At 40.9% G+C, this 17,560-nt stretch overlaps 1 protein-coding gene across 1 annotated transcript; it reads right to left on the bottom strand.

Annotated features, from left to right (window-relative positions):
• Positions 1 to 6,352: 6,352 nt before the first annotated feature.
• On the bottom strand, positions 6,353 to 14,315 carry plk1 (polo-like kinase 1). The gene is made up of 11 exons (XM_080452117.1): positions 13,592 to 14,315; positions 11,483 to 11,651; positions 10,608 to 10,752; positions 10,227 to 10,320; positions 9,695 to 9,914; positions 9,520 to 9,562; positions 8,957 to 9,057; positions 8,212 to 8,289; positions 7,809 to 7,963; positions 7,300 to 7,482; positions 6,353 to 6,668 (listed from the first exon to the last, which is right to left on the bottom strand). The coding sequence occupies exons 1-11, from the start codon at positions 13,946 to 13,948 to the stop codon at positions 6,474 to 6,476; spliced, it is 1,740 nt and encodes a 579-aa protein (XP_080308243.1). The 5' UTR covers positions 13,949 to 14,315; the 3' UTR covers positions 6,353 to 6,473.
• Between the last annotated feature and the right edge of the window lie 3,245 nt (positions 14,316 to 17,560).

Genomic DNA, 17,560 nt, shown 5'->3' on the forward strand with positions numbered 1-17,560 from the left:
CCATGCAGTACAAATATGTAATTTCCGCCTATTGTAAAAAGGAGACCACTTTACTGCATCTATAGCTGTATGAGACCACTGTACTGTATCTATAGCTGCATGAGACCACTCTACTGTATCAATAGCTGTATGAGACCACTGTACTGTATCTATAGCTGCATGAGACCACTGTACTGTATCTATAGCTGCATGAGACCACTCTACTGTATCAATAGCTGTATGAGACCACTGTACTGTATCTATAGCTGCATGAGACCACTGTACTGTATCTATAGCTGCATGAGACCACTGTACTGCATCTATAGCTGCATGAGACCACTGTACTGCATCTATCGCTACATGAGACCACTAATGTATCTATAGCTGCATGAGACCACTGTACTGTATCTAGACCACTGTGCTGAATCTATAAACCACTGTACTGCATATATAGACCATTGTGCTGCATTTATAGACCACATACATTGACCACTGTACTGTATCTAATATAGACCACTATACTGCAACTCAACACAACTTAAAACATTTATTTATAAAGCACATTTAACATGACCAGGTCACCCAAAGTGCTGCACAGGTCGCCACGAAGGCTCGGTAGATGCAGTACAGTGGTCCATAGATGCACTAGAGTAGTCTACAGATGCACTTGAGTGGTCTACAGATGCATTATAGGTGTCCACAGTGGTCTACAGATCACGACAGTGGTCTACAGATGCACTAGAGGGGTCTACAGATCACAACAGTGGTCGACAGATGCAGTATAGGGGTCTAAAGATGCACTAGAGTGGTCTACAGATGCACTAGAGTGGTCTACAGACACACTAGAGTGGTCTACAGATGCACGACAGTGGTCTACAGACACACTAGAGTGGTCTACAGATGCACTAGAGTGGTCTACAGATGCACTAGAGTGGTCTACAGATGCACGACAGTGGTCTACAGACACACTAGAGTGGTCTACAGACACACTAGAGTTGTCTACAGATGCACTAGAGTGGTCTACAGATGCACTAGAGTGGTCTACAGATGCACGACAGTGGTCTACAGATGCACTAGAGTGGTCTACAGATGCACTAGAGTGGTCTACAGACACACTAGAGTGGTCTACAGATGCACTAGAGTGGTCTACAGATGCACTAGAGTGGTCTACAGATGCACTAGAGTGGTCTACAGACACACTAGAGTGGTCTACAGATGCACTAGAGTGGTCTACAGATGCACTAGAGTGGTCTACAGATGCACTAGAGTGGTCTACAGATGCACGACAGTGGTCTACAGATGCACTAGAGTGGTCTACAGATGCACGACAGTGGTCTACAGACACACTAGAGTGGTCTACAGATGCACTAGAGTGGTCTACAGACACACTAGAGTGGTCTACAGACACACTAGAGTTGTCTACAGATGCACTAGAGTGGTCTACAGATGCACTAGAGTGGTCTACAGATGCACGACAGTGGTCTACAGATGCACTAGAGTGGTCTACAGATGCACTAGAGTGGTCTACAGACACACTAGAGTGGTCTACAGATGCACTAGAGTGGTCTACAGATGCACTAGAGTGGTCTACAGATGCACGACAGTGGTCTACAGATGCACTAGAGTGGTCTACAGATGCACTAGAGTGGTCTACAGATGCACTAGAGTGGTCTACAGATGCACTAGAGTGGTCTACAGATGCACGACAGTGGTCTACAGATGCACTAGAGTGGTCTACAGATGCACGACAGTGGTCTACAGACACACTAGAGTGGTCTACAGATGCACTAGAGTGGTCTACAGATGCACGACAGTGGTCTACAGATGCACTAGAGTGGTCTACAGATGCACGACAGTGGTCTACAGACACACTAGAGTGGTCTACAGATGCACTAGAGTGGTCTACAGATGCACTAGAGTGGTCTACAGATGCACTAGAGTGGTCTACAGATAAACGACAGTGGTCTACAGATGCACTAGAGTGGTCTACAGATGCACGACAGTGGTCTACAGACGCACTAGAGTGGTCTACAGATGCACTAGAGTGGTCTACAGATGCACTAGAGTGGTCTACAGATGCAGTACATGGTCTATATATGCACTACAATGTGTCTGTAGACCACTCTAGTGTGTCTGTAGACCACTATCGTGCATCTGTAGACCACTCTAGTGTGTATGTAGACCACTCTAGTGCGTCTGTAGATCACTCTAGTTCGTCTGTAGACCACTCTAGTGTGTCTGTAGACCACTGTTGTGCATCTGTAGACCACTGTAGTGCATCTGTAGACCACTCTAGTGCATCGTTAGACCACTCTAGTGCATCTTTAGACCCCTATACTGCATCTGTAGACCACTGTTGTGATCTGTAGACCCATTTAGTGCATCTGTAGACCACTGTCGTGATCTGTAGACCACTTTGGACACCTATAATGCATCTGTAGACCACTCGAGTGCATCTATAGACTACTCTAATGCATCTATGGACCACTGTACTGCATCTACCGAGCCTTCGTGGCGACCTGTGCAGCACTTTGGGTGACCTGGTCATGTTAAATGTGCTTTATAAATAAATGTTTTAAGTTGTGTTGAGTTGCAGTATAGTGGTCTATATTAGATACAGTACAGTGGTCAATGTATGTGGTCTATAAATGCAGCACAATGTTCTATATATGTAGTACAGTGGTTTATAGATTCAGCAGAGTGGTCTAGATACAGTACAGTGGTCTCATGCAGCTATACAGTACAGTGGTCTCATGCAGCTATAGATACAGTACAGTGGTCTCATGCAGCTATAGATACAGTACAGTGGTCTCATACAGCTATAGATACAGTACAGTGGTCTCATGCAGCTATAGATACAGTACAGTGGTCTCATACAGCTATAGATACAGTACAGTGGTCTCATGCAGCTATAGATACAGTACAGTGGTCTCATGCAGCTATAGATACAGTACAGTGGTCTCATACAGCTATAGATACAGTACAGTGGTCTCATGCAGCTATAGATACAGTACAGTGGTCTCATACAGCTATAGATACAGTACAGTGGTCTCATACAGCTGTAGATACAGTACAGTGGTCTCATACAGCTATAGATACAGTACAGTGGTCTCATGCAGCTATAGATACAGTACAGTGGTCTCATGCAGCTATAGATACAGTACAGTGGTCTCATGCAGCTATAGATACAGTACAGTGGTCTCATGCAGCTATAGATACAGTACAGTGGTCTCATGCAGCTATAGATACAGTACAGTGGTCTCATGCAGCTATAGATACAGTACAGTGGTCTCATACAGATAATAGATGCAGTAAAGTGGTCTCCTTTTACATATTTGTACTGCATGCAAAACACTGCATGGTTCTTGCCCAAAACTGCATGAGATTGGCATAAATTTGACATGTCTGTACAGGGGAGGCTTGTAGGTATCCATTTAACCCATTTTCATTCACATATATTGAGGTGACAGCTCAAGGGACCATTTGGAAAATGGTGATGGTCGTTTTTCCCTTGCCAAAATGTTGTCTTAACTTTGAATCATTAGGTATTTAGCTCCCTTCCCGACAATGTAGCATGAAAAGGTTGGTCTCATTGGAAACCTGAGGTTGTCTGGAATCAAATGGTATCTCTATCTTTGGGTTACGTCTACATTTGAGCGTTCCACAGTCTCCGAAAGACACTCTCGCCGGCGTTCCAGCCAGCCATCTCCCAGGTCTCATAGGGGTAATAAAACATTGAAAAAAACACACTTGGGACCACTTTTTTTCTTGGGATCATCAAAATCCCAATATTAGAGGTCCTATGGATGCCAAAAATCTAAACTAGAAAAAAAAATAAGCAGTCGCGCGTGGACCCCTCCTAGGGCCTCTACTACATGGTTGTTTCTACGAACTTCTGAGGAGATGCATTGACAAAGTCAGAGGTGGAAAAAGTACTCAAATGTTTTACTTAAGTAAAAGTATTAATACTGCAATGTAGAAATACTCCTGTACAAGTAAAAGTCAGGAACTAAAAATGTACTTGAGTAAAAGTACAAAAGTAATGGTATCAAAATGTACCAGAAGTAAAAGTACTCATTATGCAGTATGTCCCATTTCACAAGTTTTCCTTTGAAAATGGCAAATCTACAAGCTCACAATGCGGCGAGATGCGAGCTTGTAGATCGGCTATTTTGAAATGGACGAAATGTATATAGGGCTGAAGTGGTTTTGTAATAATAATCAAAATCTACAAAGTAAGTTTAGTAGTAACTAAAGTTTTCAAATAATTGTAGTGGGGTAAAAGTATAATTATATAAATATTGGTGAGCTATCTTGAATAGTTGCTCTGTCAATAAAATAATTATAACCCCAAATATTCTCCCCATAAAATTACATTACACAGTGAGAGAGGTTACATCATGACAGGGTAATACAACCAAACCTCTACCAAAAATAAACTTTAAATTATGAACCTTGTTGCATCGTTGGAGAATCGACAAGCACAGGGATAGCAAATCCTTTTGATCAAGGACACAGGTCTTTTTGCTCTGGCTGCCTCACCAAATACTGATGCTGTCAGTCATCCTGGCCTCTGATCAAACCATAAGTTATCTTTAGCTTTACTTTGCTCCCTGGTTTCCTCCTCAGTGAACCTCAGTGAACCCCTGTTAGACTTTATGGAAATATTAAGAGTTGTACCACTGTCAGATGATCATTATTTACAGCTATACTGTATATTGCAGATGACTTTCCTAATATCAGGAAAACTAAGGCCTTGAACATGACAGGGCTCTGGTTTGTGACTGAAACTGATGTTGCAGATCTCTGCATATGGGACACCTCGGACAGACTCCATGCTGGGCAGCCAACAGCATATACATTAAAGCTGCTGCATGGGAGCGCACCTCTCCTAAGACTGCCTTACAGTACTGCTCCATCCTCTTGCACTGTGATCCAGGGGTGTGTTGGGGTCTCATTGAGGCTCATTGAATGCTTTACCTGCAAGTTGCAACACAAGTAGTGAATTATAAGACATATTTCTCCCAAGGGAGACAAAGTAAAGTATCCTTGAACCTTGAAGTTAGCAACCTTGATTAAGACATGTAGTTTAAGACATGTATAACATAATTCAGGACAGCTAGGTAGACAGCTAGGGGTAGAGTTTAGCCCATTATGTAATGTTTACTATTTGGTTGCATATCCTTTAGCTGCCATGACCTCTATGACCCATCAACATCAATTGACATTTAATTTAATTCATTGTTAATGTTACAGTATGTATTATTTAACTAACTGCTTGCTCTGACTGAGACAAGCCCTCTGTCTAAGTTACTGTGTCTGTTTCTAATGTAGCCTAATTCTGCATCCTAATGTAACAAAAGCTAGTGTCTTGTCAAACTGTGTCAGTATTAGTAGTATTGTTTAATAAACTAAAGTTTATTAAACACTTTATTTGCTTAAGGCAGAGGAATTCCAAATGTGAATTTGGAATCTGAGTTATAGTATCAAAAATTCCAAAGGCTGGTGAATGTCTATGGTAAATTTCAGGTGCTGTTATCATTAGCTAATCTTAAACTGCAAAAGTTGCCACGCCTATGGAAAGCTTAGGCCTAATAAGTAGGCCTAAACCATCTGTTTGATGAATGTAACATATATAGGGTGAAAGTTAAACAAAGGGAATGTACAGGATGATCCTAAGACCATATATATAGAGAGAGATATATATAGATTTGTGCTTGCTAAAAGCAATATTTAATTAAGTTATGACAGTAATTTGTCAGCAAAATGGAAATGTGCAACAAGCATAAATGCATCTATACATTTGAATCAATTTAAATTTGGGCAGCACCTTCAGTCCACTGGAGGTGCTGCCTCATGTATGACGGACAAGACGTACCAGATGTTGAACGTAACTAAGTTACTCAATTACGGTAGTATTTCCAATTTTCTAAACTTTTACTACACTCCAAACATTTGAAAACTTTACTTACTTTGAAGATTTTGATTACAGAAGATATATTAACCACTTCAGCCCGATTTGAAAATAGCAGATCTACAAGCTCACAATACCCGACATGTTGTGAGCTTGTAGATCTGCCATTTTCTATAGATATGATACTTCTGCAAAATGAGTACTTACTTTCAGTACTGTATATTTTAATGCAAATAATTTTGTACTTTCTCAAGTACATATACCAGACTTTTATCTGGAAGAGTGAATTTCTACAGTGTGATATTGGTACTTTTACTCTAGCACAAAATTAGTACTTCCATCACTGCGTAGTGTGTACCAGCTATCATTCGTGTCCACACCAGATCAAGCAAGCAAATATATTACATGAACTTCCAACATATAACGTATTGTAAACATTCCTAAACAATAAACCACCAGTTATTTATATTGCTCAAATTCTCTTTATTCGGAAATACAAAATTTAAAATACAACATTTAAAATTATACATAGAAAAGAAACAAACAAACAAAAGAAATAACCCAAAGTGGCGTCTCAAATTTAGGATTGCACTGCAGAGCCCTTGGAGGACAGCAGCTTCTCCACCATCTGCTTGGCGTAGCGCATCCTGGTGGCCAGCTCCCTGCTACAGCCAAACTCCTCCAGCAAGGACAGCTTGTAGGTGCGGAAGACTCGTTTGTCATCGATGTAAGTGACAGCAGCCATCAGGGGGCAGAGGATCAGCTTAGCGTGGTCCTGGAGGAGATAAAAAATGTCATCTAATGTTATTTTTGCCAAGTGAAATCTGTGCTGCATCGTGGAAGGAGCATAGACATTAAAGGTAGACGCCTCCTCCGGCTCTGAGGCATCTGCATCTCGGGCACCTTTGGAGAATGCAAGCTTCCTGACTACTGTCCAATCACAGCGTGTCTTTTGCACGACTTTTTAAAATCTAGTTTTCAAAAATATATAACAGGATATTTGTACACAACTCGCTGTGACTGGCCAGTAGTCAGGAAGCTTGCCTTCTCCAAAATGGCGGCCGCGATACAGATCGCTCCAATGAACTGCAGAGGCTAATGAGGTATCTAGGTTTCTATATCTAGGGAAGGAAACCCCCAACACTAGCGCTGCGTTTCCTTAACAATCTAGCACAATATGTAGAATTATGAGGTTTAGGTAATATAGTTCTAAATCTGTTAGTCTTTGTTGTGGTCAAAAGTTTGAAATAATGGGATATCAATATGAAGTCATATCGCCCTGAAAGTACAGCAGAATGGTGCTTGGTCCCAAATATCAACGCCTGAACACTCCCAACTAGGAGTGTGTGAAGCCTACACATGTGTTGGTCTGGCATTACTATTTGGATGCAGTGACGTTTACCAACCTGGAAGAAGTTGATCTGGACTGTGCCGTTAGACAGGTGCAGCACGATGGCGCTCTTGGTCCTGAACCAGTGGGAGAGGTAGGGCAGGCGTGCCAGCTCGTCACCGTCTCTACGTGCCATGTTGGCACCGGCCTTGAGAAGGTGCTCGCTCATGTAGCTACGGAAGTACTTGAGCAACGTTATCTGTAAGAGGCGATAAACAAAACGGGGTCGATAAAGTGATAAGGATTAACAAACATAAGAGGCAGTGAGACAGAAAAGTGTAAAGACCTCCACAGATCAAGCTGTAATGCTACGACTACTTTAAGTGTGACTACGCCAAGAGATCAGGATCGGGTTAACATGAGATCTCAACTATAAAAGTAGCACACTTTACTTGCTGAGGACCTAATGCAAATTATCCCTTTTCACAACCCCTTCAAGACATCTGGCTCCATGCCCACCAATAGCCAAGTTAGTATCATCTTAAATGTTTCAAAAATAGTGCTGAGTCAGAGAAAACTACTGACCTTCTTGGTGAGCGCGGCAGGGTACGAGCGTACACTGATGTAGCTCTCTGCATTGGTTTTATCAATGTACTGCAGGCTCTCCCCATCGGTGTACATCATCAACCGTGTGTAGTCGTTGAAGAGCACGCCCACGCTGTTGTCACACAGCTGGTAGCCTGGGAAAAAACAAACTTTTAATATACCGTACACAATACACCACGCAAGGAAGAAATGACAGAAGGCAAGCCTACATAGACACTGCACATTATGGCAGTACTGTAGTCACGTCATGTGACTAGTTATTCTACCCCTGCAAACAGTTGCATAAGAATTCTGCTGCAAGATACTTTTACTGATATACATGTGAAAGCAGAACAAATCATTTAGAAAATAAATTTCCGCAAAAGGCAGAAGTGCGTCTTACCTAGCCCGTATTTATCAGAGTAGTCCACCCACTTGCTGATCCAGAAGATTGGGATGCACGCGGGGTCTTCTGCCTCTTCTGAAAGTTCACACAAAATGATCAGTGTCAGAGGTGGCTTCAATAAAAGTAGCAAGAAAGTCCATTACAAGTAAATACCTGCATTCAAGAAGTTTGACCAAAAATAACTTCTCAGAAATAGTCTATTTGAAAACTGCTCATCTAAAAGTTCACAAAAAGAAAGTAAACTTTTTTTTAAATAATTGAAATCCACAAAGTAACTTGTAAGGTGCGGTCAAACCGAACTTCATTCTGCCTATGCAGCGGATTCTGCCAATGCTTTTCAATGTGAACTGAGTTGTTTGTTGCCATTTGCGGATTACCGCAGAAAAAACGAACCCTTCCTGTTTAAAAGCATTAGCAGAATCTGCTGCATAGGCAGAATTAAAGTTCGGTGTGACCGCACCCCAACCCCAAGTTTTTAAATTGAAAAAACCAACAATATTTGCCTCTGCCATGTAGTAGAGTAGAAATCAAGTATTGTAAAATGTACATACTCAAGTAGAGTAAAAAGTACCTCAATACAGTACTAAAGTAAATATACTTCATTTTCTTTCCACCACTGGTCAGCATTCACAATGTTATCACAATTCACAAAGATAAGTTCAATGATCAGCTGAGAGACACAAGGCCATTCACAGCTTGGGGGGGAATCTGAACACAGACATGACAAAGTGTTTGCTCTCACCTTCGCGTACGAGGGGCCTCTCCGATGGCTTTGTTGCCAGAAAAGCTGTGATTTGCTGCAACATGTCAGTCAGGTTGCAGTCTGGTCCCTCTGGTACGTCCCTGAGAATGCAGAACCAGAACTCACTTATCAATCTGTACTGGACGATGTCCAAGAACCAGTGGAGAAAACCCTCAACATATCGTTGCTGTCAGGCGGAAACATCTCATCTCCATATTTTAATTTGTGGGTTGTAAATTAATCAAAAGTTACAGATCCACAAGCTCAAAATGCAGCGCAAAGCAGTGTTTTGAGCTTGTAGATCTGCAACGTATGCCATTCTATAGTCAATATAATTACTTAAAACCGTTAACCCCCTCATGTAGGAAATATATCCTATTTCGATGTGTTGTTTCACACCACAGTTAGTAAGTTAGAACATTACTTTCCGGGTGGTAAGTCTGTTAAGCATGTTTGTAGGGAGATGCAGAAACATTACCTAAATAGTCATTTTTCTGTTTCGTTTCTTCTCTTGGCTAATCTAGCCTAAATGTATGCTGTATTAAAGAACAGTGCTGTCTCACCTTGGTGCAGGGTCATCTTTTACCTCCACCTTTTCTGAACCTCCTGGAAAAATAAGAAACATTGGTCAGGACCAAGGATCAACCTTGATCTAGCACATGAAGGTAGCACTTTATCCAAGTTTCATGATGCGTTGTTGAATAGTTTCTACCATTGAGGGGGGAAGAAAAGAAATACCTTTGTTGTTCAGCGCGGTGAGCGGCCGTCTCATCTCCGCCGCTGTGGAAGGGGCGATGGAGAAACGTGGAGGCAAAGTGAGGCACGTGGTGGGCAGGTGCGTGGGGACATGGCCCTGCGTGAAGTACTCGTCTGTCTGCAGCTGTGCAATGGTGGGCCTCTGGGAGGGATCAGCATGCAGCATCCGCTTGATGAGCGAGGCTGCTAATGGGTTGACGTTCTGCAGAGGAGAGGGTTTACAGGTGAGGACAGAGCAAAGGTGATCACACAAAATAAGAGTGAGGAGGCAGTGGTTTAACATAGGCAAAGTTGGCATGGTGTTTGGAGAGTTTAATTGTGCTTAATCTAGGTTCTAGTTCAGCCTGCCATCGAGTCGCGGGTTCGATTGCCCGAGCCCCATGACCGTTGCTGCGTGTCACTCCCCGTCTCCCTCTCCCAGTTTCTTGTCTCCCGCCACCTAGTGTGTACCATCAATGAAGGCAAAAAAGCCCCAAAGATATCTTTAACTGTACACTGTGGTGTGCCAACTTACCCAGGGGATGGTATAGTTGTTCTTCTTGATCCTGTTGTACGTCTCCTTCAGGCAGGACGTCTCAAATGGAGGCTTACCCACCAACAGAGTGTATCTGGGAAGACGACAGGAGGAACGGAGGGGTCAATAATCTGATTGTGTCGATACCAACATTACTTTGTAAGCAGCAACGGGAAAACCAGTTTCACTTTGTCCATGAAAATATGCAGGACACCGCTTAAATAGAATAGAACCTTTTTTGTGTGCATTTATCAATTTTAAATATTTTTATTTATCCATCTCCTCTTTCATTGCTGTTCCCTGAGGGGTTCCATACAATGTTTCCTTTTTTATTTCAATAACATTTAATGACAAGGAAGAGAGAAAAAAGCAACAACGTACAGGATGCACCCGAGTGACCAGACGTCCACCTCGAAGCTGTGGCCCTTCTTGCAAAGCACTTCAGGGGCGATGTAGTTGGGTGTTCCACACAAGGTCTTCTTCCTCTCGCCATCGTACTCGATCTTAGTTGCCAGGCCAAAGTCCCCTTTTGGAGAGAGATAAAGATTCATGTTAGCTTTCATTCAAATAAGTCCATGTTTACAACTTTATTAGTAGGAATCCATTCCTTTTGCGAGTTGGGGCGTGCCGTGGTCTGTTAGAGCAGGGGTCTTCAACAGGGGGTTCGGGACCCCTAGGGGGTCCTCAGAGTTACTACAGGGGGTGTGCCAAATCTTTGTGTGATATATATTTTTTTACCATAACCACTTGAACCCTATAGCATCCCTTTTCTGATGAGAACTTTAGCCAAAAATAGCAGATCTACAAGCTCACAATGCTTCGTGCTGTTAGGCGTTGTGAGCTTGTAGATCGGCTATTTTTGGCAAAGAGCTATCGGTGTAGAGGGAAAAAAGAGCAGCCCACGTAAACAAAAAAAGTTGAATCTGAAACATAATTTTACACAATATAGAGGGGGTCCCTGCTTCATCTCTCTCAGCTAGGGGGTCCTTGGGCTGAAAACATTGAAGACCCCTGCGTTAGAGGACAAACAGGCTTGTTGTGCATGTGTTATTTGGGATTTTGCTACAGTGTGTGGTTGTGTCATTACGAAAAAAAGACAGGATATCCGATATGGACATCCCCACAGTTCTTTGAACAGTGTGCTGAACCAAATAGTCAAGTGAAAATAAGGTAATTTCTGCACACGATATACTGCTTTCCCATATTTTCTATGTGTGGCTCTGGATGTGTCAGACTCGCAGCACGCATTAACTTACCTATTTTGACCATCATATCGTCGCTTAGGAAGATGTTTCCTAGTTTGAGATCTCTATGGATGACTCTGTTGTTGTGGAGATACCGGCAGCCGTTCAGCAGCTGCAACATGAAGTAACGTGCTTCCGGTTCCGTCACTGCCTTTCGGCGCTTGTGTAGTTCCAGCAGAGACTGTATAGAACACAAGGCAATGTTGGCATGATTATTATAACCCTCAGACAAGAGATTTACAAACCCAATAAAATTACAACGAAGACGAATGAAGGTTTGTCAAGTGAAGCCTTTTTAAAGCCAGTTTTTAAAACATAGCCGGTAGGGTTTAAATGCAATTTTTTTTTTTTAAAGGGCTACAGTAGGGTACATCAGGGGTTCTCAAAGTGGGGTCCCCACTCCACAGATAAATTCATTGATATAGCTAGGAACTAAATGGACCCTTATGGGGCTGTAACTCTGAGAAGCATGGTGGTCCACAGTCCAATGCAGGGGTTCTCAAAGTGGGGTCTGGGGAACCCCAGGGTCATATAAACATATCCGCCATTTTAATTTTAAATCTTGAATTTCTTTGAAAATGTTTGAATATTTTTGATATCTGGGGTCCTAGGCACAAAGTATTTTCAAATTCAGAAGCACCGGGCAAACATTGATTAACTTGATATAGCCTTGGATGAAGACTATCATAGATAGGTTATCGATTCTGACATTTGCAGATATGGAAGTAAAAGTCAGACGGGATAAAATACATCTATGATAATCTTGATCAAAGGTTTACCTTGATACAAACCATGAGCCTACTGTATAATGCAAGATGTTATTGGGACAATAATTTAAACACGACAGGAAAGACTAACAGCAGCGAAGCAGGACAACACTAACAAGGCAGTGAGAATAATGTCAATGCAAAGCCTTAAAAGCCCACATGGGGGAAATCTCCTAGAGTGATTATTAGATATAAAATGTAAACAAATTACCCTTGGATCAAGACCATCATAGATGCATTTTATCGATTTTGACATTTGCATATCTATGATAAAAGTCAGACTCGAGCAAAAAGAAACACATCTATGATTGTAGTCCCGATCTAGCTCTGGTCCATAGCGTTAGAAGGATTTCTCCTTAAAGCTACGTTACTTTTACTTTTCAGCCGTGTCGTTGGCTGCACGCCTTAGTAAAAAAATAAAGAACACACTTTCACTACTCACCAAAACAAAGACGGGTTTAAGATGTTGAACGCCGTATTTCCTTAGTGGGGACACTCGGAGCCCCCCACTTCACGTCTAAAATACACTTTTTGGACAAAAGAAAATATTCCACCTGATTGGACAAATGTTTTAGTTAATCCACTGCGCCCCCTACAGATCTGGTCAATGGAAAAATTCCATTGACCAAATCTGTAGGGGGCGCAAGGGAGTAAATACATTTTTCCCATCCGGGGGAATGTTTCTTTTCTGGCCAAAAAGTGTATTTTAGACGTGAGGTGGGGGGCTCCGTGTGTTCCCACTAAGGAAAGTAGGCTTTTATCATCTTAAAACAGTCTTTGTTTTGGTGAGTACTGAGTAGCTAAAGTGTATTCTTTTTACTAGAGGAGAGCCTGCTGATCATGACACAACTTGTTCCCTCTACATTAACGTTGAAATTTAAAATATAAAGTGGCTACCCCACGGCCATGGATGTAACAAGTCAAAACGCACGGGTCTAAGTACCCGCATCTTCCGTATTGTTCAATAAAAAGCATTTTAATCCGAGCGGCGGTCATTTTTTCGTAGAGTTATAATGTATCAGAGTGCAGTACACCTCCCAGCCGATAGGGTCGCGTAGTCCAGTCTGAGAAAATGGCCACCGATCGGATTTAAATGCTTTTTATTTAACAATACGGAAGATACGGGTACTTACACCCAGGCGTTTCAACTGGTTACATCCATGGCCGTGGAGTAAGCGCTTTACATTTTAAATCTGAAGGTTTATGTAGATGTACTGGTTGTAAATGTAAAAATTTCAAAAAACCAGGAACATGCGCCATGACGCTTCTGACAGACAAGCGTCATGTGAACCATGGCTAGTCCTGATCCAAGGCTATAAAAACAAAGGGTATAATAAACAACAAGTCTACATACCCTCCGTCTGCAGATCTCCAAGACCACGTAGACGAAGTCGTCGTCCTCGAAGAAGCCATGGAAGCCCACGATGTGCGGGTTGTCCAGGCTCTTGTGGATGGCGATTTCCGAGGTCATCTTCTCCCTCTGGTGCTGCTTCAGGATCATGGACTTGGCCACGATCTTCCCGGCGAAAACTTCCTTGGTCTCCATGTCCGTGATCTCGAAGCACTTGGCGAAACCCCCCTTGCCCAGGAAGCGGCCCCGCTGGTAGCGCTTCTTGGTGCGGGGGTCCACCAGCACGTCTGGGATCTCCTTCAGGGGGGCCGAGGAGGAGGAAGAGGAGGAGGCCGAGGGCTTCACAACGGCCGCACACATTGTTGTTGGAAAGTTTAGATTTGGTTTTAAAGTAGAACCACGGAAGAAAAAAAAACGTAGTTTTAATCACGAAAAGGTTAAATCACGTTCTCAACTTGAAAACTCCTGTAAATAACGCTTACTGGTGCCTCGACAGGACGGTTAAGTTGGACGCCAAGCTAACGTGCTCCTCTATCTCTCTCTCTCTCTGTGCAATCCTTAAAATAACAAATTTACGATCTAAACTGACGGCAAAATCATTTAAACGTCTGTTTAAATGTATAAAAGTATTGCAGTCCGCAGTGTTGAAAGTAAAAAACGATATATTCGCGACAACAAACACAGTAAAAGCCCAGTAACGTCTGTAATGTAATGCTGCTTCTCTCGTCTCTCCCTTCTTGTGACAACAGCAGATTTAAACCGTTTAAATTGCTACCCAGCTGCTGACGGCGCCCTCTGATTGGTCCACTCGAATTACAAACGTTCCATCGCAATGCATCTTGGGGGAAAACAACAAAAGCGTCCAATCGGTTCGCTGGAACCGGCTGCAATGTGACGTTCCAGCGAGCCGATTGGCTGTTGAAAGGAGAGCATTGCACTCTGGGAGTTGTAGTCTATAATGTTAAATGTAACGATGATTTACTTTGAATGAATAATATAAATGAATGAAGGAAGAAATAGATAGATAGATAGATAGATAGATAGATAGATAGATAGATACATAATTATTATCATTATTATTATTATTATTATTATTATTATTATTATTAACTTTATTTATAAAGCACTTTTAAAACAGTGCTTTACATAACATTGTAGAAAAATAATATATATATATATATATATATATATATATATATATATATATATATATATATACATATACATACATATATACACATAGCCCCATAAGGGTTTATATACATATACATATACATATACATATACATATACATATACATATACATATACATATACATATACATATACATCTGTGCCTGTCCATAAGACTAGTGGTTCTCAAAGTGCGGTCCAGGGACCCCCAGGAGTCCTTGAAGGGGTTCCAGGGCCCCCGGCAAAATTATGTATCTTATCTTTGTCTACTTTTACTCAACTACAACTGTAGGCTATTGCTGCTATGATAGCTGAATTCTCCTCCTGGGAGCAATACAGCTTTGTTTTACCTTACTGTATCTTATACACATTTGTTCTTGGAGAAATTGGTTCATGGAGGCAGTATCGAGGGTAGTGGTGGTGGCTTCTGTTTGTGTTCACTATATCAGCAGTGTCAGTCTGTCACGTTCAGACACACACACACACGTGCAGAGAAACACACACACAGTCACTGATAAAATATTTAATTTTATAATAAGATGTAAAAAGATGGTTTGGTACTAAGACCCCCCAATACCCGTCCAGTCAACACTCAAAGAAATGATAGTCAGACACCTGGTAAGTCAAAAATGATCAGTCTATATTGCCCGAGCGTGTACACAGAGACAGTACAAGTTACAGACAAGAATAATAATCACACTGAAGTTTTAACAACAGACAATGTTATTTATACAGAGTTGGACATCCATGGCATCAGATATAGGTGTATTCTTCTGATTGGTTGTAAGACCCTCATACGTAGAAGGAAGTCATCAGATGGACAAGGCGTCTGGCTGTCTGAATAATAAGTTGTTGTTCATCTTAGGGTATCCTTGTATACATCTTATGGTTCCATAAACAAGTTATCCCTTCGATATTATAGGACATGTGGCAGGTTTATCTGTGACAGGGTGACAGCTGACAGAGTAAATTAGTGACGATGTCAGGTCATACAGAGATATAGGTCATGTATAGAGATACAGGTCATTAGGACATTAGATCACACCATTTGACATTAAAGCGCAAAGCGTTGACAAGACATGTTTTAACTGATTGGGAACATTCTGGAGATAGCCACTTACGGCAGCTGCAGCTACATGGCCTTGGTTGGCAGACAGAGAGACTGAGAGTACAGAGTACTGAGTACTTTTAACATGACAGTATTACAGGCCCATTATGAGACCATAATTAATAGGACATTTTAACCAGGTTAAGGACCCTAGACACATTATGATAATTCAGATAAGAGACCAAAATGACTCTATCAATCCTACATCTTATCATGATTTGGATAGGGTCAAAGGTCAAGCTGATTGTACCTTGTGACATTATTCAAAACCAAATCACAGACAGGCAAAGATTTAAATGACTTAAGGCCAAAAATAAATGCTTAGTTAGATAACATACACATTTATACTTCTTCAAAAGGACTGTATAATTTATTTATTCAAATAGGAAGCAAAACAGGGCTATAGTTCATGAATTCCCAAGACACTCCACACGTTTCCACAAGTTTTCCCTTTGCAACTTTGCAAATAACTTTATTATAATTCAAAAAAAAAATCTCAGCTAATGTCACCGTCCCAAGCAAATCTTTTCAACATGTTTGGTTTAACTAAGACAGACAATTTTAGCACAGTTTAATGGCATGGCAGCAGAGAGATTGTAGGGAGGGACAACTCACCAGTCTGTAAGTTTTCATATTGAAATCTGACAAGAGACCTACGTCTCGGGTCATTGATTGTTTCTGTACACGTTCAGAAATAGAAAAGTTACCTTCCTCCTTGTGGAGCTGCAGTCCTTGTGCTCTTATCAAGATACAAGTATTTAAAATGGAACGGGACACTTCTGTACTATGTAAATTTGTACATCACTTTACACTTTATTTTGGGAAAAAACTTACGTGATATCATCTTAAAACTCAAGAAATACTTCCTGATTGCATGTAGGCATGTGGCATCAAACATCTGTCTATCCAAGACATAAGTTGAAATCTTATAGTTGTCCAGGAATTGGATTTATGGGGTGGTTTACATTCTCGTTCTAAAATGAAACAAACACAAAATGAAAATGAAACACAAAACACAGCATTTAAACATTAAATCATATCATATTTAAATCAAATATTCATCAAACTCCCCTCTATTTGACACCCATATATCTATAATATAGTGTGTGTCAGATGATTTGTTGTTGAGAAAGGGGATGAAAAAAATAATAATAATAATAATAAAAAAAAATTAAAATTAATTTTTCCCTTTTTTAAAAATGTTTTTAAAAAGTTATTATTAAAACTTTTAAAATTAAAATATAACAATGAAAAATAAGGAATAAACATCTTTGTTCTGAAGAGTATATTGAAATGAGATCAGTACAGAAAAATAGCTTCTGAAAATTAGCAAATCTACAAGCTTACAAAAAAATCTTAAGTTAAAATGATAAAATATTTTCAAAACTTTTAAAATAAATCAAAATGACTTGATAATAAACTTAATATTATAGTTAATGTTCACCAATATTGATATAGAACAAATTGAATTTTATTAGGGTAAATTTAACGGATCTATGTTTTAAATGGAATTCAATAGTGACTCTACAGGGTTAGGTTGCCATGGAACCGTGTCTAACATACCACTAACACTTCCTGCTGAAGGAATTATGGGAAATGGAGTCTCATACCAGAAGGAATTATGGGAAATTGAGTTTTAAGAGGTCATTTTGGAATGAGTTGCCATAGCAACGTGGCTGTTACAGACCCTA

This window comes from Gymnoscopelus braueri (assembly GCF_963280865.1).
Source record: "Gymnoscopelus braueri genome assembly, chromosome: 2".
In the NCBI taxonomy this organism is placed as follows: Eukaryota; Metazoa; Chordata; class Actinopteri; order Myctophiformes; family Myctophidae; genus Gymnoscopelus; species Gymnoscopelus braueri.

Bases quoted from the DNA above. Each gene is read 5' to 3' on its own strand.
- plk1 (XM_080452117.1), bottom strand. From the start codon at position 13,948: ATGTGTGCGGCCGTTGTGAAGCCCTCGGCCTCCTCCTCTTCCTCCTCC. The intron at 11,652-13,591 runs GTATGTAGACTT...TGTTCTATACAG, and splicing joins TGGAGATCTGCAGACGGAGG to TCTCTGCTGGAACTACACAA. The intron at 10,321-10,607 runs GTACGTTGTTGC...TCGTCTTCCCAG, and splicing joins TGGTCACTCGGGTGCATCCT to ATACACTCTGTTGGTGGGTA.